Consider the following 25,837-nt stretch of genomic DNA (forward strand, 5'->3'; position numbering starts at 1 on the left):
GAATGCCATTATAATTTTTTTTGAAAAGTTGATGAAACTGTCTTAATTTTATATCTTTGTTTTGTTTTGTTTTTATATAAGAAATGGAAACACTTTCAGTTTTTAGAAGTTATGAACCTGGTGAACCAAACTGTAGAATTTATGTAAAGAATTTAGCTAAACATGTTCAAGAAAAGGTAAGTTGAAATTTATAAATTGGTTTTATTATTTTACATGTTTTTCCTCTGGCTTTCCTTATTAGTCTTTTTCTTGTTGAAATTCTAGGACCTTAAATTTATCTTTGGAAGATACGTTGACTTTTCATCAGAAACACAACGGATAATGTAAGTGGCATGTATACTCTCAAATTGTGTTTTGTTTTTAATCTGTTAGAAATTAACCCTTTTTAAAATATCATTTTCTGTTTAGGGATTAAAATTATATGAAGAAATTGCTCTTATGTGTTGTATAATCTTTTAGACATCTAGAGCAAGAGTCAGCAAACTTCTTTTTAAATGGACAGTAAAATTTAATATTTTTATACTAAAATATTACGGTGTCTGTTACAACTACTCAGTTTTGTCTTTGTCGCATGAAAGCAGCTGTAAACAATACATAAATGAATATTAATGGCTGAGTTCCCGTACAGCATTATTTGTAGAAACAGGCATTCTGGACTCAATCTCTAGCTCTGAGGCAGTGGTTCTCAAACTTTAACCTGTGTTAGAGCTTAGTAAAACTATTTCCTTGGTCCATCCCTAGACACTCCAATTTTCCAGGTTGAAATAGGGCCCATGCATTTGTGTTTCAAAAAATATATGGATGATGACTAAGCTGCTGGTCCAAAGATTACATTTTGAAAACTAGAATTTTAATGACTCATCCAGAAATATATAGCAGTCAGGCAAAGTTTTTTAGATTCTTACCATGGCAGTAACTTCTTTTAGTTGGGAAGGTGTCCAGTTTTATGAGTGCAAAAGAGAAGGATATGCTTTGTGAGTACAAAAGGATATTTTTTGTAAATGATGTAAAAGCTAATGTTTGGAGTTAGAATTTCATTCTTTAAAATTTTATAATTAGTTAACTCTAAAGTTTATATGACCTTAGCTATATAAATTAGAAGTAAAGAAAATTAGAAAAGGCAATGAGAGAGACTTTTGAATAGAGGTAAATTAGAGAAGTGACTCTAACTAGTTAATTTTGCTTTAATCTTCATGTGAAACTAATGTTTTTAAAGCCTTTTCTGAGCTATGTACCTTTTTATATAGGCATGCACAGTGGGCACCATGTCTTAAAATTGTCCATTTATATTCATTAGTGGCAGATATCTCTTCTTATCAGGACACCAAAAGTTTCTTTTGCTGGCCATGCAGTATACTGGCCCTTTTTCTTGTTGCTGCCTTTAAATCATGATTATAAGGGGGAAAATTTAAAAATATATATGTGTGTGTGTGTATATATAAAAATATATGTGTGTGTCACATAGATATATATGTATATGTACTGTGTGTATATATTTATACATATATGTATATATCATGTATATACATCCTTTTTATTTCCAGGATTTCCTGCCATTAGAATTTGAAGAGAACAAAAAATTCTATATTGAGAAAGCTGTACACATCAAAATGATAAATTAATAATTGTTTCCTGTAGTACTAGTGATGTGAATTTTTTAGAAAAGAATTTAACTGCATTTTTTGAATACTTCAGAAATTCTTTATATGCTTTTGCTAGTCTCAGGCTAAATGCTAGGCAGTACTTTAGTTGTAAATTATAGTCTGTTTTTCTAAGTAGTTTTGAGTATAGTTTGCACCCTCAAAATGTTGAAAAATGAATACACTAGGGAATAATAGAAGACTACACTTGGAATACAAAATCTCGTTTGTGTTTTTGGCTCTAGCTTTAGCTATTGGTGTGACCTTGAAGAAGTCACTCCATCTCTGTACACATCATCTGTAAAATGGTGGTTTTTGACTAGATAATCAGTAAGGCCCTTTCCTAGTCTGAAATTCCATGTTACTTTTCTGTAGTTCCTGTCAGCCCTTTTATTCTTGGTTGTATAATTGTTTTTTTTTTTCACTTGAGTAAATATCAGTAGTATTAAATTGGCTGTATAAAACTTTTTAAAAATAGAGATGTGAAAGAAAAACTTCAGAAGTTTGCTTTTATAGTTTCTAGTAATATGATCTTTAAATCACATACATTTATAATAGCTAAGAAAAGATGAGCACATCATCAAAATAATTCTGTAAGTAATACCTACTTATAGAATCAATTTTAGAACAGAATATAGAATATAATTTTAGAAAGCCTGAATTAATGTGCTGATCAGATAATATAGTTATTTTTTTTCTGAAATAGCAAAATTTTAACTTGTTCAGCACATTCCCATTTACTTCCATCAGAATTTTTTGACATTCTTTGAGTCAAAACCATTCTTTCTTCCTTGACTTCTAGGTTTGATATACGCTTGATGAAAGAAGGTCGCATGAAAGGACAAGCTTTCATTGGCCTTCCAAATGAAAAAGCAGCAGCAAAAGCTTTAAAGGAAGCTAACGGATATATTCTTTTTGGAAAACCTATGGTAGTTGTATCCTTCAAATCAGTCTGTTCCAAGACTAGGTATCAGTAGTTTTTAGGAGTAAGGGTATAATTGAAACCAATTTTTATATTATGCTTTATCTCAACAGCTGGCATTCTGGCTTGAGAATACTCAGTTATAAATATATTGAGTCAGATGACAATGTTATTTAAATTTTTATTGGAAAATAAGCATCATGAGGTTATTAAAATACAGCCAAGTCTAAACATTTTACTTAATACAGCTTAAAATATACATACTCATTTTACTTAATACAGCTTAAAATATACCAAAGGTACTGCAGTATCCAGAAGTACATTTGGAATGGTTAAAACAAGATGTGATTCATTGTAGTTTTATTATTTTATATTTTATTTTATTGTAATTTATGTTTGAGAATTTTAATAACAAAGTATATCATTGATTAACCATCCTGCTTTCAGCAGTTAATGTAGTTTCAAACTAGAAATCAGTGGTATAAATGAAGGAGCAAAGGTCTAGGTGTAAAAAATGACTATAAAAGAAAAGGTAAAGTTTTTACTTCTTCCGCAGATCATAGACAGCTAGGAGGCAGTTAACAAATATTTGAGGAATGACTGAGTAGGAAGACAAATATAGAGGTAAATTAAAAACTGTACTCCTACCCTACATTAGAAAGTTCTTGATAATTCTTTAGAAAAGATTACTTTCATGTTTGTGAAGGAAACCTTAATTTTTAAATATTAGCAGTTTGCTCGATCTGCTAGACCAAAACAAGATTCTAAAGAAGGAAAAAGAAAGTGTTAAAAATTAGTAAAGGTAAGTGTGGCGATAACATGATAAAAGAACAAGACTTTCTTGACATAAAATTAAGGAAGGATAACAGCCTGAGAGAATAGTAGTTCATGTATCTTCTAACATTTTTAAAGGATCCTCCCCCTGACTTTTTCTGTCTGTGCAGTTACATTAAACTTCACAAATGTAACTTTGGAATAAAAACTATTTGTATGTAAAAGTTAAATTTGGGGAATGAATTTTATAAGGGCAGTGTATCTTTATTCGTCTTTATTTACTTTCTCTTCCTAGATTAAAGCAGTAGTTCTTAAATTTTAACATGTTATAATTACCTAGAGGCCTGATAAAACACAGATTACTGGGTTTCCCCTCACCCCTATCCAGAGTTTCTGATTCAGTAGGTCTGTAAGGGGGTTGGGCCTTGGGTAGTCAGTCATCCCTAGTTTTCCTATGATTAAGAGGTTTTCCAGGTTGCTGGACTTCTTAATGCTAACACTGGGAAAGTGTCTGTCACTCCAGGACAAGTTGGTTACCCTTGGTGGGATCTGAGAATTTGCATTGCTAATTACTAGTGGCACACCTCACAGAAATATGTACATATTTTTTTGGAATGAGATATTTCATCTTTCGATTAAGTAATTTTAATTCATACTTAAGTGATTTAGTGATTAAAAATGGTAGAATTGTGTATCTTATGTCACATTGATTTAAGAAAGATGAGTAGAAATACATTCTTTTTGTTTTTTATTACTAAATATCTCTGCCTTAGTATACTGGAAAAACATCAAGTAAATGGACCAAAATTCATGATGGTTAAGCTGAAAAAATTATATGAAATTTGCCTAATGTTTATTTTTTTGGGGAGACACCTTGAATATTTGAATTTTGTTGTAATGTATCTATACTGGTATAGTCAGAAGTCTTACAAATACCTTAGAAGAACAGATGAAAATAAACCATTTTCAGTGTGTTTTAAAAAATCATGTTATTTGTAAATCTAACATGAAAAATAAGAAAAAAATTAAATTGCATTCTGCTGTTCTTCTTTAGAAGCATTCCTGCGTAAATACTGCTGTAATACTGTCATACAAAGTGTATCCTTTCTTGTCGTATCCTTTTTGGGGCAGTGTTTTTTGATTTTCCTACAAGTGTTTTGTCTCTCCCCAACCCATTGATCCAGCTTAAGCAATACTTTTTTTACAATGTATTGAAATGAACTATTTCTAAAATTATCTGTGTTGACTGAACAAATCTTTTATGTGATTTTTAGATTTGTTGCTGAATTTTCCGTGCTGTCCTTTAGGTTCTGTAGTTTTTCCAGGGAAAGTTAGTGAATCAGGTCAACTTATTTACTTGAAGAATGTATACATTTGCTTTAACACAGATTTTATTCTTGTTTCCTCTATGTATTTTCTAAACCTAACTCAGTAACATATATGCTTTCTCTTTCATTATGTATCTGGTTTAGGTGTTCTATGTTTATAACATGTTGTAAAATTTGATTGGGGAAAGGTTTTTTTTTCTCCTATTAAAAAGTACATTTGTTGAAAATTTAAATAACTGGATTTCAATATAAATTCCAAATAAGAGTAGCAGGCCTTACATCTGAAGTTTTATTATTGAGAGCTCCTTTGAGATAGCAAGTAGAAGTCTTTTTTCCTTTCTTTTTCTAAGCAAAATTAAACAAAAGGAATAAGAAAAGAGTAACAGAGAGGAGAAGACATAATGTTGACTCAGGGTAGCTCAATAAGTGGAATGAAACAATTCTGGTAGGTATGTAAGAGCAGTGGTTTCCAGACTAGTTGATAACCAGAACCACCTGAACAGTGGTTCTCAGTTTTGGCTGCATATTGGAATGACTTGTGGGACTTAAAAAAAAAAAATACTGACTAAAGAAAATAATAGTAATAAACTAAAAAATATACTGATGCCTGGGTTTCTCCCCCAGAGTTTTGATTCAGTTGGTCTGGATTGCAGCGTAGATGTTAGGATTTTCAGACTTCCCAAAGTATTGCTTCTAATGTGCAACCAAAATTGAAAACCACTGAGGAAGGATTTTTACACATAAAGATTCCTGGACTCTGTCCTAGAACTGATAAATCAGAATCTATGGAATGGGAACCAAGAATCTAATTTAAAAAGGTCCTTAGGAGTTCTAAGGACTGACCAGTTTGGGTACTACTTTGTTATATTAAAATGGTAAGGTGAATCTGAGACACCAACTTAGCCACCTAAACTTTTATAAGTAGGAAAATAAAGCATTGGAGCCTTTACATTTCTTTCTTGCAGATCTTCTATAAATAGTACTATGAAACCAATGCAACATTCTGTTAATAATTATTATCACTCTTAGAGTACAAAAAGTTAGAGATATTGAAATTGCTGTTGCTTTTTTCTATTGGCACAGTTAAAATGTTTTATTTTTCAGTGTTATAAATCAGTTTCTGTATAAGCTGTTTAGATAATTAAAATTTTGTTGTACTGACATGATTCACTAATTTTCTAAATATAAATGTATTAGTTTTTAGTTACTTTAAAATTAGTGAACTGTTTTATAATCATGATTATTTTTAATGAATTTTTATGGTGTTTTAGGTTCCTTTTGAATCTTCCATCTCTCTCAAGTGCTTTCCAACTTTGTGGAGACAAAATTGACCACTTGAGCTGTGGAACTGTGCGTAACAGCTTTTAAAGTGTATTTAAAAATTAAATCTATATGCATTTAAATCACTTTAGTAGAGATATATCACATGTATTTTAATCATCTTCCTCATATATAATAAATTATTTTCTTTCCAATAAAATAATGATCTTAACTTTTATGTTGTTTTATACATCAGGGAAAGTGTAATTTGATAATTACATGAATTTTTTATTAAATAATTTTATGATATTAAATGTAAATTTCTTTTATGATTACAAATATTGCCCTTTTTCATGATTATCTGGATACTGATGCACTTAACATTTTTTTTATAGTAATCTTATTTCTTATATTTTGTAATTATTCTAGGAGTGGTTTTGTTTGGCTATGACTTTTGATGATTTTTTTTGTCATTGATTTTGGGTTTTTTTTAGTAGTGGGGTTTTTTTTGCAGATTAGGGAATTTATATCCTTGCCCTAACTTAGTCTTCCAGTTTTGTGTCCCCCAATCTATCAGGATGTCATTCAGTGGTGTAAATATTTCTCATATAAAATTATTCTGTTCCCTTAGTGAAATTAATTTCAGCTGTATGTTAGGTATGAAACTTTGATATGTTTAATTTGTTCTGATTGATACTCTCAGTATGTAGTAACAGTTTTACCTTAAAGTCACTTATATCTTTGTTGGAATGTTGTGAATCACAGCTTCTCCCCCTTTTACTCGTAATTTTGTGAAATAAGGTAAATGAAAAATTTAAAGATAGAAATTAGAAGAATGGGAATATAAACCTTGGAATGTGCTAATATTTAGATGTCAAGTGGTAAGAACACATTGAAGAAGAATGACTAGAATAGGTAGAGCCAAATGAATAAAGAATCTCAGCTAGGAAGGAGTGATTAAATGTCAGGTCTGTTAATGATGCAAGAAACATGAGTTCTGAAGATAACTGCTAAGAAATCTTGCTTTCTAGGGAAGTAGTGAAATGGACTGTTAATATAGGGAGATATAGTATCAAGAAGGTTTTTGTTTTTATTTTATTTTATAAAAATTGAAGATATAGCAGATTTATATGTTAATAGGACTAAGCTAGTAGAGAAAAATGATGGAGAAAGGAGAGGAATATGGCTGGAGCCATAAATATGGTGTACAAATAGAAGGCTTGGTTTTAAAGATGGATGTGTAAACAGCTCATTAATAGTGGAAAGAAGAACAGATTATGTAGGTCTAGATACTTGCAGTTTGGTACATATAGTGGGAGCATATAAAAGTTGTGTTATATTTTCTCAGTGAAATAGGAAGCAAGGTCGTGAAGTAGAGGGAAAAAGTGTTGGGGAAAAATGTGTTGGATTGAGGAAAGAAAAGAAGATGTAAAATAGATATTTAGGAAAATGAAAGAATGAGCAGACTCTTAGAAGGATCGCTAGAAATAAAGTGCCTACTTGAAGTCCATGGTTGTTAATTTAAGTGAGATGAGTCAACATGGTTTTGTGTTTTTCTCCAGTTAAGTTTAAGCTTGGTGCTGTCATTGAATAGACATAGAGTGAAATGTTTAGGGTTGGAATTTTCCCAGGTGAATAAAACAAAAAGTGAGAAGGGGAAAGGTGTTGATATAATCAAGAGAATGATGATAAAGAAGGGACATGGAAAGTAATCTGATAATGAGCAAATTGAGAAAATGAAGGAGTTTGAGGCACAGTGGAGAAATGTATGATCCATTGAGATTGCAGTGTAATTGAAGATGTGTTGTTATTTTCTGGAGGTAGGAAATTTGGGAGGTTGAAAGAAGAGAGTAAGAGACTGAAATTGACAATATTAGAGTACAGTAATTAGTGACTAAGTTCACATTCTAGAATGTGAACATGGTAGTTGAATGAAAGCGGGGTCATGGAAAGAGATGAATTCAAGAAATTGAGAAACTCAGGTATCATTAGGATCATCCAAGTGGATTTTGAAATTATCAGTAATTATGACAGGAGTAGTGAACCAAAAGCTAAATAAAATTATTCCTTAGAATATGTAAATCTGTTAGCTATGCCAAAAAAGAATATTTTTGAAAATCAACCTAAATAAAACTGGAGTCCCTATCCTGCCACAGTGACAGGAATTTCAGCCTAAATAGTTTACTGAGAAATAGGGTATTAAAGTGGTTTTACGGATATAGGTTCTAAATTCAAATCTTGTGTCTGTAGTTTAATTGCTTTATAGCCTCGGACAAGTTCTGTACCTTCTAAAATTCTGAGGTCTTAGATAAAGCTTCCGTCATCTTTCTATCTTGATTATCACTGAGATGCCAGATTCTTTCTTGCCATTCTTAGGGAGCATGAGACTGTTTGATAAGTTTAGGATCTTTGGCGTCACACATTCCAACTGCATGACTACTTTGTAAACTGAACGTGTGCCCCAAGTAAGTAAAATTAGAAAAATTTCTAGGACTTGTACAGAAACTGCCCCCAACCCATGAGTTTTTTAAAAAGTCATGGAGATGAAGTACTTATAATTTGATCCCATAGCAAAAGCCCTAACAACTAGTATGTCATTTAATTTTTCAGTTACTTTAAACATTAAGTACCTTTTTCTTTTTGCCAGAGAGATTTGGCACACTGGCCAAGTATGGGTCAAGTATGTCACCTCTGAGGTGAAAAGTGAAGTTTCATATAAACCACATGAAATGAGAGTTGGGAATGAACTTGTTCTCTAAAGGAAAAGCATAGCACTGTGTATTCAAAAGAGGAACTTCAATATTAGGCAGCCAAAAGCAAATGTTTTACTACAATATGCAATGTATAAAACTCTTAATTGTCATATGGCTGTTTTCCATTTATGCCTTTTACAAGGGCAGGGACTAGTGTAAAGCGAGGGAGGCTTATGCTCTCAGAGTAATGCAAATGCTCCTCACTTCACCCTAGTCATGAACAGAATCAGCATAATCCTGATTAGGTAAATCATCAAATAAAAAGTAGCAGCATACAAGTTGCTGTTTTAGATGATTTGGAAAGTATTTGCAAATGAGACTCTTTCAAAAGTCAATATCAAGAGAGATTAAGTCTTTGAAAGGAAGTAAGGGAAAGGAATCAATACCTATTAAGTACCTAAAATTCAAAAGGCCTGTTACTAAGTGCTTAGATGTAGTACTTTGATCTTTACTACCCTGTAAGAAGAGAACATTTCCCTTTGTGAGTAATGGAGAAGTTTAATAAACTTCAACTCTAAGTTAATAAGATACTTTGCTACATTTAAAATCCTTTACTAATGCATGTAAAACGAAAAATAATGACTTCAGTAGGACTGTTCAGTAGAGATGAGAGCTAATTACATGTATTAGGCACATAAGAGATAGAACTGATGATTCTCAGAAATAGAAGTAGAATTGCGACCCCAAGAACTTAAGCTAGTATATATTCTACTCTGGCATTTCCTGAAAGCAAACTATAGTAGAGGTATAGTAGTCACACAAAGGCCAGTATAGGGAATCGAAAATAAACAACCAAGACTCACCAAATACTGAAAAAGTACCAGGAAAGAGAGATCCTATACCCACCAAGCATAAGCTTTAATGCCATGGGGAAAAACTGGGAGATCAAATGGGATATCTGTGATTTAATATACAAAGATTTAAAGTGATAACATTCATTTAAAAATATGTATATATTTATATATATATAAGAAATGAGTATAAGGGTATTTAACTACACAGGAAGTTTTATTTTTTTAAATTACGGTATAGCATCAATATACCACTTCTGTAGTACTTATATACCAGGATCTTTGAAAATCTAAGAATTCCAGAAAAAAATCTGAGCAACTGATTGATTTCTTTATTGTATGAATCTTTTCAGAGCTTAATAAGATACATAAAATATTATATATTATTTATAAAGACAATTGAATATCTTGATGTGGAAGAAAAAGATGGAAGGGAAAGAGATTGAAGTTTAAGTGGGTAGTTCTATATATATTGGATTTTTCTTTAGAAAAGATGTTTGAAGGCTAGTTTGTCTAAATGTTAACATCTGTTAAATCTGGGTGTTGGGATATGGGGGTCTGTTATGTTTTTTTACACTCTTCTGTATGACAAATATATCACATCTTAAATGAAAAATAAAACAAAATAGTGAAACACCTCTAATCCAGAGTTTCTTAGCCATTTTTTTCCTCCCCCCTTCAGGAGGACTTTCAGACATTTTTTTTTTTCCTGATCATCCCATATGAAATTTTAATACCACAATATGATGTTATGTGTCTGTTTGAACTGTATGTGTATCTGTCTTTTTGTTTAAAAAGAGTAAAATTTTCTTCCTGCCCAACCCCAAGAACAATAGTGAATCATTTAGAAGACAAATGATTCAGTATCACAAAACATTAACAAGTTCAGAACCTTAAATCTTACAATGTACGTTCTCTGATCTTAGGTGAATAAAACTAGATATTGATAGCAGAAATATCTGAAAAAATGTTCAAGTTCCTAGATATTAAATAACACATTTCTAAATTATATATGAATCAAAAGAGACTTTTTTAAGAGAAATTAGGAAATACTTGAATGAAAATGAAAATACAACATCAAAATTTGGGGGATACAGCTAAGAGGAGGGTTTAAAGAGAATTTGGCTATATTAGAAAAGAAAAAAAACCAACAGATTTAACCTTCTACCTTAAGGAACTAACAAAAGAAGAGTAAATTAAACACACAGCATGCAGAACAAGGAAATAATAAAAATAATCATAAATCAGTCAACTTGTAGACAGAAAACAGTTGAAAATATCCTTGGAAACAGAACTAGTTCCTGAGATCAATAAAATGGAAAAAGTCCTAGCCTGACTACCAAGGAAAATAACCCTTCCTTCCCCTCAAATTGTTAAGATGATGTTGGAATATTTTTAACAAATTTATTTTCATAAATTTGATAACTTTGATGAAATGGGCCAACTTCCTGGAGGTGTTAAACTACCAAAGCTTATTTGAGAAGTAGGTAATCTGAAAAATTCTATATCTAATAAATTTACTTTGCAGTTAAAAATCTCGCTGGAGGCCTGAATAGCTTTACTGGTGAATTCTGCCAAACATTAAATGAAAAAAGCCAACAGTACTATGCAACAGAACACTTTCAAATTCATCTTAAGAGGCATGCATTACCCTGGTAGTAAAATAAGTTACAAGAAAATTACATATTCCTATTTCTCCTAAGTAGAGATGCAAAAATCCTCAGCAAAATATTAGCAGGTTGAATTAGGCAGTATGTAAAAAGGATTTAAATCATGACCAAGAGAAGTTCATCTTGGGAAATGCAGGCTGTTGAACCTTTGGAAATCAATAAATGTATTCATCCTATCAATAGACTAAAGAAGAAAAAGCATATGTTCATCTTAATAAGTGAAAGAAGAGCATTTGACAAAATTAAATATCCATTCTTCATAAAAACTCGGTAAACTAGGAACAGAAAAGAGCTTCAAGCTGAAAAGTGTCTGCAAAGCCTCCACTTATCCAGATATTTAACAGTTAAAGGCTAAATGTTTATCTCCTAAGGAAAGGGGAAACACGGCAAGGAAGGGCACACTCATTACTCCTATTCAACATCTCACTGACAGCCAGTGCATAAAATGAAGAAGAGAAGAGCTATGCAAATTGGAAATTAAGAAATAAAACTGTTTCTATACAGAGATGATGTGATGGTTTATGTAGAAAATCCCAAAGTATTAAAAGGCTCCTACAGTTGAGTTAAGCAGGATTTTAAAAGTAAATATGTAGAAATCAATTATACTTCTATATACTAGTGATGAGCAGCTAGACATTGAAATTTTTTTCTACAATTAACATTTGCAATAGTTCCAGAACTGAAATAGTTAGGTATAAATATACCAAAATGTGTACTAAACCTTTGTGCTGAAGACCCTCCACCAAATTTTAATAAAAAATAAAGGAGACCTAAGTAAATGGAGAGATAGTACTGTGTACATGGTTCGGAAGACTCACAATTATTATATCACATCTTCTCAAATATATAGATTCATTTCAAATTGAGAATTCTAGCAGGATATCTTGTTGATATTGCTAAGCTGACTTTCAAATTTCTTTGGAAAAGCAACAACTAGAATAGCCAGCACAATTTTGAAAAACAATTATATGACAGTTTACATACTTCTAAGACATAAAATTGTCTTATATTAAAGCTAGAATATGTAACATAGGGTGTTATTTGGCAGAAAGATAGATACATTTCATTGGAACAGAAGAGTCCAGAAATAGACCCACACATGTATGGTAAATTAGTTTCAGACAAAAATGAAAAGACAATTCAGTGAAGATAGGTAGTCATTTAAATATAAGATGCTGGAGTAATTGGACACCTGTATACCCTGCCCCTCCTAAAAGGAAGAACCTTAATACATTTCTTTCACACAAAAATTGTTCAAAATAACTCATAGACCAACATGTAAAATGTAAAACTATAAAACTTAGAGCAAAACATTTGTGTGACCTTGCTTACACAAGGAGCTCTTATATACAACACGAAAAATTTGATCCATTAAAAATTAATAAATTGGACTTCAATAAAAATCTTGCTGTTCAAAAGATACTGTCAAGAATGAAAAGGCAGCCACAGAGTAGGAAAAATCTTTGGGAAGCGTATATTTGACAAAGGAGTGTATCCAGAATATATAAAGAACTTTAAAAACTCAATAAGAAAACCAAAAATGAACAATAGCAACTAAGTCCTTGTGCCACAAGTACTGAGCCTGCACTCGAGCCCATGAGCCACAACTATTGAGCCCACGTGCCTAGAGCTTGTGCTCTGCAACAAGAGAAGCCACTGCAATGAGAAACCCGTGCACCACAATGAAGAGTAGCCCCTGCTCACTGCAACTAGAGAAAGCTTGTGTGTGGCAACGAAAACCCAGTGCAGCCAATAAATAAGTAAATATTTAAACAAAAATAAGTACAGCTAGATTACTTTTTAAAAAATGAACAATAAATTTGAAGACACTTCACCACAGATTTACACATGCCACATAAGCACATGAAATGATGCTAAACGTCATCAGCCATTAGACAAATGCAAAATATGACCATAAGAAGATGGCACCACACACCTATTAGAAAGGCTTAAATTCTGATACTACCAAGAGCAGTCAAGAATGTGGAGCAACTACAGCTCTCACACATTGTTGGTGGAAGTACAAAATGGTACACCTACTTTGCAAAATAGTTTGGGGAAGTTTGTAATAAACTTAACATGCACTTACATGTGACCTATCCACCACACTTCTAAGTATTTATCCAAGAAGATAAAAAACAAAAAACTGTTCACAGAAAAATCTGTACCTAAGAGGTTTCTGGGAAGATGGTAGAGTAGGAAGTACCAGTGATCCATATCCCCACCTAGACAGTTGCACCAGCAGAATCTGCCTGATGTCACTATTTTGGAATTCTGGAGTCAATTAAGGGCTTGCAAATTCCAGGGGAAGCCTTGGACAATAAATTGTAGTTAATTTAGGTCAATTTCAGCTCTTAGCATGGTAACAGCTACCAAACCTCCCCCCCAACACCAACCATGTGGCAGGCAGCCATGTATGTATCCTGGAGCACCTTTTATGCAGCTGGTAGGAGTCACGGTGGGCAAAAAGAACCCTGAACTCTAAATGTTGGGGAATCTATGCTCTAATTGTTAATTGCTGCTTTTGACCACAGAGGTGCAAAGAGGTTGGCAGCCATGGTTGTACCTCCTCCAATTTTTGTAAGCTATCCCACCTATCCCTCACCCCAGTGAAGTGACTTATAGGGGAATAATAAGACAGGCACCCCATTTTCCCCTCTTTTCTTTTTGCCCTTTTGGGAGCCAGACATTCTTAAAGACTAGGACATTCAAAAAAATCTGCTCATGTGGGAATAATTAGAAATTGACCACTAATCCCAGGGAAAGCCTCAAAAATCTGAGAAGACCTTGGGTTTTACACCTCAGGCCGATCCTTAGCACAGATACATACAATAATCAAAAAACAATAACAAAAGAACAAACCATGTGGAACAGGGAGAATATGAATTTCAGTTACCATAGTGTTAAATTCAAGTGTTTCAACAAAAAAATTTACAAGGCATAGAAAGGAGTGGAAAATATGGGTGATTCAAAGAGAAATAAATAAATGAACAGAAACTATCCCTGAAGAAGACCTCATGGCAGATAATACTAGACAAAGACTGAAATAACTGTTCTAAAGATGCTCAAGGGACTATCAGAAGGTGTGGAGAAATGTGGAGGAAGTAAAAGCAAAACAACTTATGAATAAAATGGGAATATCAATAGGAAATCTAAAACCAAAAATATCTGGAGCTGGAAAGTACAATAACTGAAATGAGAAATACACTAGAGGAATTTCAGGAAAGATTTGAGTATGCAGAAGAAAGAATCAGTGAATGTAGGACAATGAAAATAGAACAATGGAAATTATCAAGTTTGAGGAACAGACAAAAGATTGAAGACAAGTGAACATAGCCTGAGAGTCCTGTGGAAATCATCAAGCAGATCAACATGCACATTGTGGGAGTCCCAGAAGGGAGAGGGAAAGAGACAGAATATTTAAAGAATAGTAGCTGGAAACTTACCAAATCTAATGAAAGTCATGAATATAAATATTCAAGAAGTTCAATGAATTCCAAGTAAGATTGTCTCAAAGATCCATATCAAGACATAATAAAACTTACAACAAAGACAAAGAGAGAAGTTAATTTTCACATACAAGAGATTCTCATTAAGATTATCAGCAGATTTTTCATCAAAAACTTGAGGCCAGAAGGAGTGGGCTGATATATACAAAGTGCTAAAAGAAGAAAAATTCAAACAAGAATCCTATATCTGGCAAAACCATTTTTCAAAAGTAAGGGAGAAATTGGCATTCCTAAATAAACAAAGGTCAGAGAGTTTGTTACCACTACACCTGCCCTGCAAGAAATGCTCACAAGACTCCTACAAACATCAAATGAAAGGACATTAGACCATAACTCAAAGCCATATGGAGGAATACAGATCTTAACAAAGGGAAATACATGAACAATTATAAAAGCTAGTATTATTGTAACAGTGGTTTTGCTACTACACTTGTTATCTACATGATTTAACAGACTAATATATTGAATAGACAATTATTAGTCTATAAGCTAGTAGTGATATTATGGTAACTGGTCTGTAACTCCACATGTTGTTTTCTACATAATTTAAGGGACTAATGCACTTAAAATAGTTATCTATGTTTAGGGGCACACAATGTGTAAAGATGTAACTTGGGGGATTTCAACAACTGAAAGGACTGGTGAAAGAACTGTAAAGGCACTTTTTGTGTATTACTGAAGTTAAGCTAGTATGAATTCAAATTAGAATGTTATAACTTTAAGATGTTAAATGTAAACCCCATGGTAACCACAAGGAAAAGAGCTACAGAATATACACAAAAGGAAATGAGAAAGTATTTTAAACATTTTACTACCAAAAAAAAATCAACTAAACATAAAACACAGTCAGTAAAGGAGGAAGTGAGGGATCAAAAAAGGAAAGAAAAAAAAAGCTATAAGGTATATAAAGAACAAGCAAAGTGAGAGAAGTAAGTCCCTCCTTTTCAATAATTACTTTAAGTATAAGTGAATTAACCTCTTCAGGGAAAACACCAAGATTGAGAAAATGGATTAAATTATATGATGTCTACAAGAGCAACTTTAGACCCAAAGACAAATAAATTGAAAGTGAAAGTGTTGAAAAAGATATTCATTGCAAATAACCAAAAGAGAGCAGGGGTGGCTATACTAATATCAGACAAAATAGACTTAAGTCAAAAAAGGTTAAAAGAGACAAAGAAAAACATATATTGATGAAAGTTTCAATAGAACAAAACAGTATAAAAGTTATAAACATTTACAAACCTAATGACAGATCATCAAAATATATGAAGCAAAAACTGACAGAGTTGGAGGGAGAAATAGACAATTCTACAATAATAGTTGGAAACTTCGGGACTCTAATAATAATGGATAGTTCAGTCAAACAGAAGTAAGAAAATAGAGGATTTAAAAACTGTGTTTAACAGACATATACAGAATACTGTAGCCAACAATAGCATACGTATTTATCTCAAGTGCACATTAAATATTTTCCAGAATAGACCATATGTCAGGTCACAAATTGTTTCAGTAGATTTTTTAAGAGATATACAAAGTATCTTCTCCAACCACAATGGGATTAAGTTAGAAATGAATAACAGAAGGAAAAGTGGAGAAATCACACTATTGTTGAAATTACATAATACACTCTTGAACAACCAGTGGGTCAAAGAAATGACATGGGAAATTAGAAACAAAAATACTTAAAAACAAACAAAAACAACTTGCCCAAACTATGGGATGCATAAAAAGTGGTGCTAAGAGGAGAATTTATAGTTACAATCACGAACATTGGAAAATAAAGAATTTAAATCAGCAAGCTAGCTTTACAACTTTAAAGAACTAGAAAAAGAAGAGCTAACTAAACCCAAAGCTAGCACAGGAAGAACCTAATATAGATTAGAGATAGATAATTTTAAAATAATAGTAGAAAAATCAATAAAACCAAAAGTTGATTGCTTGAAAAGACCAACAAAATTGACAAATCTATACCTACAAGGACTAAGAAAGAAATTACTAAAGTCTGAAATGAAAGTTACTAAAATCATAAATGAAAGTGGGGACATACATACTAAAGATTCTACAGAAATAAAAAGGATTATGAGTACCATAACAATTCTCCACAAATTGTGTAACTAGATAAAATGGACAAATGCCTAGAAACACAAACCTACTAAAGACTAAACTACAGAGAAATAGAAATTCTGAGTACACCTGTAACTAGTAAGGAGATTGAATCAGTGATCAGAACAAAGACAAACCCTGAACCTGGTAGCTTCACTATTGATTTCTAGCAAACATTTAAGGAAGAATTAAAACCAGTTTTTAAACTTTTCACAGAAATTGAAGAGGAGGGAAAATTTCCTGACTGATTCCACGAGGCCAATATTTCCCTGATATCAAAGCCAGATGAAGACATTGCAAGAAAAGAAGACTACAGGCAATATCCCTTATGTTCAACACTGATGCAAAACTCCTTAATAAAACACTAGCAAACCAAATTCAGGAACATATTAAAAGGGTTATACATCATGATCTATACTGGAATGCAAGGATGGCTCAATATATGAAAATCTATCAAATCTAACAGAATGAAGGACAAAAACTACATGATCATCTTAGTTGACAAAAGCATTTGACATAATTCAACATCCTTTCATGATAAAAACATTCAACAAACTGCAAACAGAAGGAAACTACCTCAATACAATAATATTCTTACATGAAAAACTCACAGTGAACATCATACTCCATACTGAAAGATCAAAAGCATCTCCTCTAAGATCAGAAACAAATCAAGGATGCCCACTTTTGCCACTTCTATTCAACATAGTGCTGGAAGTTCTAACCAGAGCAATCAGGCAAGAAATAAAAAGCATTCAAATTGAAAAGGAAGAAGTAAAATTATCTCTGTTCACAGATAATATGATTTTTTCAGCTTTATTGAGGTATAATTCACAAATAAAATTCTAAGATAAAGTATACAACATGGTGACTTGATATATGTATACACTGTGAAGGAATTTCCACATTGATTTAATTAACATATCCATCATATCAGGGTTTTTTTGGATTGTTTTGTTTTGATGAGAACATTTAAGTACTACTCAGCAAATTTCAATTACACAATACATTGTTACCAATGATAATCATCATATTATGCATATGTCCTCAATCCGTATTCATTTTATAACTGAAGGTCTGTACTTTTTTACCAACCTTTCTCTATTTCCCCCACCACCCAGCCCCTGCAACCACTTTCCTACTCTCTGGATATGAGCTCAACTTTTTTTTTTTTTAATATAAAAATAATACGGTGATACCATGCAGTATTTGGTCTTTTTCTGTCTGGTTTCTTCAATGCCTCCAAGCTCATTCGCACACAATGGAATATTATGTGTGTGTGTGTGTGTGTGTGTATAATCTCACTTTCTTGATCCATTGATTTGTTGATGCCCTTTTAGGTTCTACTGTAGTGAACATAGGAGTACAGATACCTCTTCTAGATAATGATTTTGTTTACTTTGAATATGTAGCCAGAAGTGGGATTAGTGGACCATATACTGGATGTATTTTAATTTTTTGAGGAACTTTCATGCTGTTCTTCATAATGACTTCATAATGACAGTTTACATTTCCACCTACAGTGTATAAGCCTTCTCTTTTCTTCACATTCTTGCTAGCATTTGTTACCTCTAGTCATTTAGATGATAGCCATTCTAACAGGTGTGAGGTGGTGATCTGATTGTGGTTTTGATTTGCATTTTTCTGGTGATTAGTGATGTTGAGAACCTTTCCATGTACCTGTTGCCCATTTTTATGTCTTTGAAAAAATATCTATTTAGGTCCTTTGCCTATTTTGAAATTGGGCTATGTGTTTTTTTCTATTGAGTTGTAGATATAATCTAACTTAGAAAACCATAAAGATTTCACACACACACACACACACACACACAACTGTCAGAAGTAATAAATGTAACAAAGCAGGATACAAAATCAACATACAAAAATCAGTTGCATTTCTATACACTAATAATGAACAATCTGAAAAGGAAATTATGAAAATTTAATTTACAGTAACATGAAAAAGAATAAAATACTTAGGAATTAACAAAGCAGATGAAAATCTTATACAATGATAACTACAAAGCATTGCTGAAAAAAATTAAAGAAGACATAAATAAATGGAAACACATCCCATGTTCATGAATTGGAATATTTAATGGTGTTGAAATATAAATTCTATGGAAAGTGATCTACAGACTCAGTGCAATTCCTATCAAAATCCCCATGACTTTTTGAGAAATAGAGAAACCCATCCTAAAATTCATATGGAATCTTAAGGGGCCTCACATAGCCAAAACAGTCTTTTGAAAGAAGAACAAACCTGAATTACTCACACTTCCTGATTTCAAAACCTACTACAAACCTACAGTAATCAAAATAGTGTGGTAATGTAAAAACAGACATATAAACCAATGAAATAGAATAGAGAGCCCAGAAATGAATGTGATACATATATGGTTGAATGGTTTTTGACAAGATTGCCAAGACCATTCAATGGGGAAAGATTCTTTTTAACAAATGGTGCTGGAAAAACTGTATAGACACATAATGGAATGAATTTGGACACTTACCTATATACAAAAATTATCTCAAAATGGATCAAAGACCTAAATTTAAGAGCTAAAACAATGAAACCTTAGAACAAAATATAGGAAAAAACTTCACAATGTTTTATTTGGCAGTGATTTCTTAGATATGACACCAAAGGCACAGGTAACAAAAAACAGACAAATTGGACTTCATGAAAATGTTTAAAATTTGTACATCAAAAGATACTATCAATAGAGGAAAAATCCATCCACAGAATGGGAGAAAATATTTGCAAGTCATGTATCTAATAAAGGATTAATATCCAAAGTACATAGAGAACAACTAAAACTCAACAACAAAAAAACAACCCAATTGAAAAATGAGCAAAGGATTAAATAGACTTTTCTCCAAAGAAAATAGCTCCTAAGCACATGAAATGATCCTCTACATCACTAATAATTAGGAAAATGCAAATCAAAACTATAATGAGATACCACTTCACACTAAGGCTGCTACGATCAAGAAAACAGAAAACAAGAAGTGTTGGTAAGGGTGTGGAGAAACTGAACCCTGTGCTCTGCTGGTGGGAATCTAAGATGGTATAGCCACTGTGGAAAACAGTATGGCAATTCATTAAAATATTTTTAAGTAGAATTATCATATGATCCAGCAATTCGACTTCTGGGTGAATATCCAAAAGAATTGAAAGCAAGATCTTAAGGTGATATTTGTACAAGCATGTTCATAGCAGCAATATTCACTATAGCCAAAAGATGGAAGAAACACATGTCTATCGACAGATGAATGGATGTCTCATATAGTATATAAATACAATGGAATATTATTCAGCCTTAAAAAGGAAAGAAGTTCTGCCATATACTACAACAGAGATAAACCTTGCAGGGTAAACATTATGCTAAAAGAAACAAGCTACTTACAAAAAGGCAAATGTCATATGGTTCCATTTATATGAGATACTCAGAGTAATAAAAATCATAGAGACATAAAATAGAACAGTGGTTGCCAGGGGCTGAGTGGAGGGAGGACTGGGGAGTTTAATTGGTACAGAATTTCAGTTTTACAAGAGGAAAAGACCTATGGAGATCAATGGTTATGGTGGTTGTACAATATTATGTTTGTATTTAATACCACTGAACTGTATGCTTAGAAAATTAATCTGTAAATTTTGATATGTATTTTCCACAATACAAAAATTTGAACAACAACAACAAAAACCCCTGCATGTAAACATTTATAGTGGCTTTATTCATCATCCTCCGAAATGGAAACAGCCCAAATGTTCTTCAACTATTGTAGTACCTCTGTACAAAATAGTGATGACTGATGCATGGAACAGTATGGATTTATCTCAAATGTATGAAGGTGAGTCAAAAATTATCTGCACTCTGGCTGTAGAATTTATTTTAATTAACTTTTAGAAAAGACAAATACATCATTTTTTGGCATAATCTCCCTGTTTTTCAATACACTTTGTCCATCTGTCAACAAGCTTTCGTATTCCCTCATTAAAAAATGTTTTAGGCTGAGCTGCAAGCCATGAATGCACTGCTATCGTCACATCTTCTCATGGACAGGCGTCTGGCTCCTTTTTGATGGCTAACACTTGTGCGACCTTCCTTGAACTTCTCTATGCATTCATACACACTTCTTCACGACAAAACATTCTCCATACTGCACACAAAGTCTTTGATAAATAATGGCACCAGGTACACCCTCAGACCAAAAAAACTGAATCTGCGTGCTGCTCTTCTGTCGTGCATATCACAAGTGGGGCATCCATTTTTGCTCGCACCGCAATTGCAAATGAACAGATATAACTCATTCAAACCTGCACAGCAGTGACTGGGGAGACAGTAGCCTTGAACGGAAAGTGCTCCGGAGTGCAGATTATTTTTACTCACCCTTGTATCATGTTCAGTAAAAGAAGCCAGACTTAGAAAGTCACATACTATGTGGATACATTTTATGAAATAATATAAAAACAAAAGTATAGTACAGCTACCTGATGAATGGGCCCCAAGGGGCCAGGTCTGGGTAGATGAATTGACTACAAAGGGAATTCTGAGGTGTGATAGAAATACTGTATATTGTAATCTTTCTAAAAATTCAAAACTCTTTTTGCACTCCCATGGGGTGTAACATAAGGGTATAATTTTATTGTTCTGCATGTGTTTATCCAGTTTTCCCAACACCAATTGTTGGAGAGACTATCCTTACCCCCAAGTGTTCTTTGCTCTCTTCTGGACTGTTAGTTGACTGGATATTCAGGGGTTTTAATTCTGGGATTTCTATTCTGTTCCATTGATCCAAGTGTCTATTTTTGTGCCAGTCTCATACTGTTTTTATTACTATAGCTTTATAGTATAGTTTAAAAGCAGGTAGTGTGATATCTCCAGCTTTGTTCTTTTTCCTCAGTATTGCTTTTGCTATTTAGGGTTTTTTGTGGTTCCACACAAATTTGAGGACTTTTTTTTCTATTTATGTAAAAAATGCCATTGGTATTTGATAGGTATTGTGTTGAATCTATGTAGCTGGTTTGGGGTGTTATGGATATTTTAACAATATTAATTCTTCTGATCCAAGAACACAGGATATTTTTCCATTTGTTTGTGTCTTCTTCAGTTTCTTTCAGCAAACTCTTATAGTTTTTGTTGTACAAATCTTTCACTTTCTTGGTTATTATTCCTAAATATTTTCTTGTTTTTGATGCTATTTTGAATGGGGTATATTTCTTTCTTTCTTAGATGGTTCATCATTAGTGTATAGAAATACAACTGACTTCTGTATGTTGATACTGTACCCTGCAACTTTACTGAAACTGACTAGTTCCAATACTTTTTTTTGGCTGAGTCTTTTGGGAATTTCAGTTTACAAGCTCACATCACTTGCTAATAGCTACAGTTTTACTCCTTATCTGGCTTTGATATCAGGATAATGCTGGCCTCGTGGAATCAATGTGGAATGAATTTGGAAGTATTCCCTTCTGCTTAATTTTCTGGAAGAGTTTGAGAAGGATTGGTGTTAATTCATCTCAAAATGTTCAGTAGAATTTGCCAGTGAAGCTGTGTGGTCCTGGAGTTTTCTGTGTTGGAAGGGTTTTTTTTTTTTTTTTTTTTGGGGGGGGGTACACCAGGTTCAATCATCTGTTTTTATACACATATCCCCATATTCCCTCCCTTCCTTAACTCCCCCCCCCTCGAGTCCCCCCCACGGAAGGGTTTTGATTAATGATTCAATCTCTTTACTTATTGGTTTGTTCAGATTTTCTATTTCTTCCTGATTCAGTGTTATTGATTGATTGATTGATTGATTGATTGATTGGCTGCAGTGGGTCTTCGTTCCTGTGCATGGGCTTTCTCTAATTGCGGCGAGTGGGAGCTACTTTTTGTTGTGGTAAGCGGCCTTCTCATTGTGGTGGCTTCTCTTGCTGCAGAGCAGTCTCTAAATGTGCAGGCTTTGGTAGTTGTGGCATGTGGGCTCAATAGTTGTGGCTTATGGGCTCTAGAGCACAGGCTCAGTAGTTGTGGTGCCCAGGCTTAGTTTCTCCATAGCACATGGGATGTTCCCATCCCAGGGATTGAACCCGTGTCCCCTGCATTGGCAGGTAAATTCTTAACCACTGTGCCACCAGGGAAGCCCCCTGATTCAGTATTGATAATTTGTGTGTTTCTAGAAATGTTTCTGTTTCTTTTAGGTTATCTAATTTGTTGGCATATAATTGTTCTTAATAATCTCTTATGAGCCTATGTATTTCTGTATATTATTTTTAACATTTCCTTTTTACTTTCTAATTCTCTTTATTTGAGTTTTCTCTATTTCCTTCTTAGTTCAGCTTAAGATTTGTCATTTAAAAAAAATCTTTTTGAAGAACCAGCTCCTAGTTTTGTTGCTCCTCTCTGTTGTTTTTCTGATCTCTATCTATTTCATTTTTTCTCTGATCTTTATTATTTCCTTCCTTATGCTAACTTTGGGCTTTCTTTGTTCTTTTTTTCCTAGTTCCTTGAGATATAAAGTTAGATTTTTTTATTTGTGGTTTTTCTAATTTCTTAATATCTGCATTTATTGCAATGAACTTTGCTCTCAGAACTACTTTTGCTGCATACTGTACATTTGGATATGTTGTATTTTCATTTTCATTTGTTTCAAGAAAATTTTTTATTTCCCTTTTGATTTCTTCTTCAGCTCATTGTTCAGAAATGTGTTGTTTAGTTTCCACATATTTGTAGACTTTACAGCTTTCCTCTTGTTGATTTCTAGTTTCATACCATTGTAGTCAGAAAAGATAGTATGATTTCCATATTCTTAAATTTGCTAAGATTTGTTTTATAGCCTATTATATGATCTATCCTGGAGACTGTTCATGTGCACTTGAGAAGAGTGTATATTCTGCTACTGTTGGGTGAAATGTTTTATAAATATCTGTTAGGTCCATTTATTCTAAAGTATGGTTCAATCCAATGTTTTCTTGTTGGTTTTCTGTCTGGATGACCTATCCATTGCTGATAGTAGCATACTGGAGTCCCCTACTATTGTTTTATTGTTGTCTATTTCTCACTTTAGATCATCTAGTATTTGCCTAATATATTTTAGTGCTCTAATGTTGGATGTGTGTATATTTACAATTGCTATATTTCTTGAAGAATTGACCCTTTTGTCATTATATAATAACCTTCTTGGTCTCTTATTACTGTTTTGGGCTTTAAGTCTATGTTGTCTGATGTAAGTATGGCTAAACCCACTTTCTTTTGGTTTTCACTTACTTGAAATATTTCCTTCTGTCCCTTCACTTTGGGCCTATGTATATCACTTTGACCTAAAATAAGTCTCCTGTAGGCAGCATATAGTTAGGTCTTGTTTTTCCCAGCCCACCCTGTGACTTTTGATTAGTAAATTCTGTATGTTTGCATTTAGAATGATTATTGATATGTAAGGACTTAACTATTGTCATCTTATTATTTGCCTTCTGCTTGATTTTCATCTCTATTGTTTCTTTTTCCCTCTGTTTCTGCCTACATTTGTAAATTAGTGGTTTTCCCTAGTGATTTTCTCAGTACCCTTTTTCTATTTTGTGTCCCTATTGTAGATTTTTGCTTTTTGGTTACAATGAGGCTTACATAAAACATTCCATAGGAATAAAATAGTCCTTTTTATCCTGATAACAACTTTTCTTTTTTCATCTATAAAGGTTCAATACTTTTACTTCTTTTATATATAGACACTTTAAAAATATGTATTTATTTATTTATTTATTGGCCACGTTGGGTCTTAGTTGTGGCATACAGGATCTTTCTTTGTGGCACGCGAGCTCTTCATTTCAGTGCACGGGCCTCTCTCTAGTTGCAGTGTGCCAACTCAGTAGTTGTGGTGTGCAGGCTTACTTGCCCCATGGCATGTGGGATCTTAGTTCCCCAACCAGGGATTGAACTGGTGTCCTCTGCATTGCAAGATGGATTCTTAACCACTGGACCACCAGGGAAGTCCCACTTCTTTTATGTTTTTGATGTCACAGTTTTCCTATTGATGTGCTGTGCATTCATTACCAAATTGCAGTAGCTATTATTGTTTTTAATGCTTCCTTCCTTTAACATTTATACTAGAATTAAATGGTTAACATCATTCTAATATAGATTATGATTTTCTAATTGTGATTGTCTATTTTTCACCTTTACTGAAGTGTGTTTTCATATGTTTTTTTGTCACTAATTAGCATCTTTCCATTTCAGCTTGAAGAATTTTTTAGTATTTCTTGTAAGTCAGGTCTAGTGGTGGTGAACTCCTTCAGCTTTTGTTCATATCTCCTTTATATCTGAAGGATAACTTCTCCAGATTAAGTATTCTTGGCTGGTAATTTTCAATCTTTCAGCACTTTGAATATGTCATGTCACTCTCTCCTGGCCTGCAGAGTTTCTTCTGAGAGATCTGCTGATAGCCTAATGGGGGTTCCTTTGTAGATTACTTTCATTTTTTCCCTGGCTGCCTTTAGGATTCTTTCTTTATCATTGATTTTTTTTTTTTGACAGTTTCATTATAATGTGTCTTGGAAATAGACTTTTTGTATTGAGACAATGCAGTGTTCTGTTAGCTTCGTGGACTTGTAGGTCCAATTCCTTCCCCAGGTTTGAAAAGTTCTCAGCTATTATTTTCTTTTCCCTCTCTTCTCCATCTGGTACACCAATTATTCTTATATTTGCTTTTCTGATCAAATCCTTAGGTTCATAGCGTTTCTTCATTTTTAAAAAATCTTAGTTCTTTTCTCTCTTCTAACTGAATCATTTCTAAATTCTTATCCTCTTGGTCACTTATTCTTTCTTCCATCAGATCTATTCTGTTACCTTTGCTTTCTAATGAGTTCTTTATTTCATTCATTGATTTATTCAACTTCAGAATTTCTGTTTGGTTCCTAAAAAATTCAGTTTCTTTTGTAAAGGATCCCTTATGGTCATTAATTTTGTTCCTGAGTTCATTGACTTGCCTTTCTGAGTTTCCTTATAGCTTATTGAATATCTTCATAACAGCTACTTTGAATTATTTATCAGATCTTAGTATTCTGTGCCTTTGAGTTCAGTTTCTGGGGAATTATTATTTTATTTT

At 33.0% G+C, this 25,837-nt stretch overlaps 2 protein-coding genes across 5 annotated transcripts in view; both read left to right on the plus strand.

The window, feature by feature from the left end:
- Positions 1–10,111, plus strand: part of RNPC3 (RNA binding region (RNP1, RRM) containing 3) — a 30,894-nt gene extending 20,783 nt beyond the window's left edge. The window contains exons 11-16 of one of the 3 annotated variants that reach the window (XR_009051132.1): positions 82–176; positions 265–323; positions 2,443–2,575; positions 3,293–3,364; positions 4,391–5,113; positions 5,936–10,111. Coding sequence is in view for 2 of the 3 variants with exons in the window: in XM_057719928.1 (XP_057575911.1) it covers positions 82–176; positions 265–323; positions 2,443–2,575; positions 3,293–3,352 (347 nt within the window). In the remaining variant the exon portion in view is untranslated. Of the gene's footprint in view, positions 1–81; positions 177–264; positions 324–2,442; positions 2,576–3,292; positions 3,365–4,390 lie in introns of all 3 variants that reach the window. The other 2 variants (XM_057719928.1, XM_057720014.1) reach the window with 2 other exon arrangements.
- The window catches only part of LOC130844071 (pancreatic alpha-amylase-like), a 49,809-nt gene continuing 29,851 nt past the window's right edge, over positions 5,880–25,837 (plus strand). Inside the window, exon 1 of one of the 2 annotated variants that reach the window (XM_057720129.1) lies at positions 5,880–6,014. The gene's annotated coding sequence lies outside the window, so the exon portion shown is untranslated. Of the gene's footprint in view, positions 6,015–20,293; positions 20,609–25,837 lie in introns of those variants that run through there. The other variant, XM_057720214.1, reaches the window with a different exon arrangement.

Source organism: Hippopotamus amphibius, chromosome 1, assembly GCF_030028045.1.
Source record: "Hippopotamus amphibius kiboko isolate mHipAmp2 chromosome 1, mHipAmp2.hap2, whole genome shotgun sequence".
Classification (NCBI taxonomy): domain Eukaryota; kingdom Metazoa; phylum Chordata; class Mammalia; order Artiodactyla; family Hippopotamidae; genus Hippopotamus; species Hippopotamus amphibius.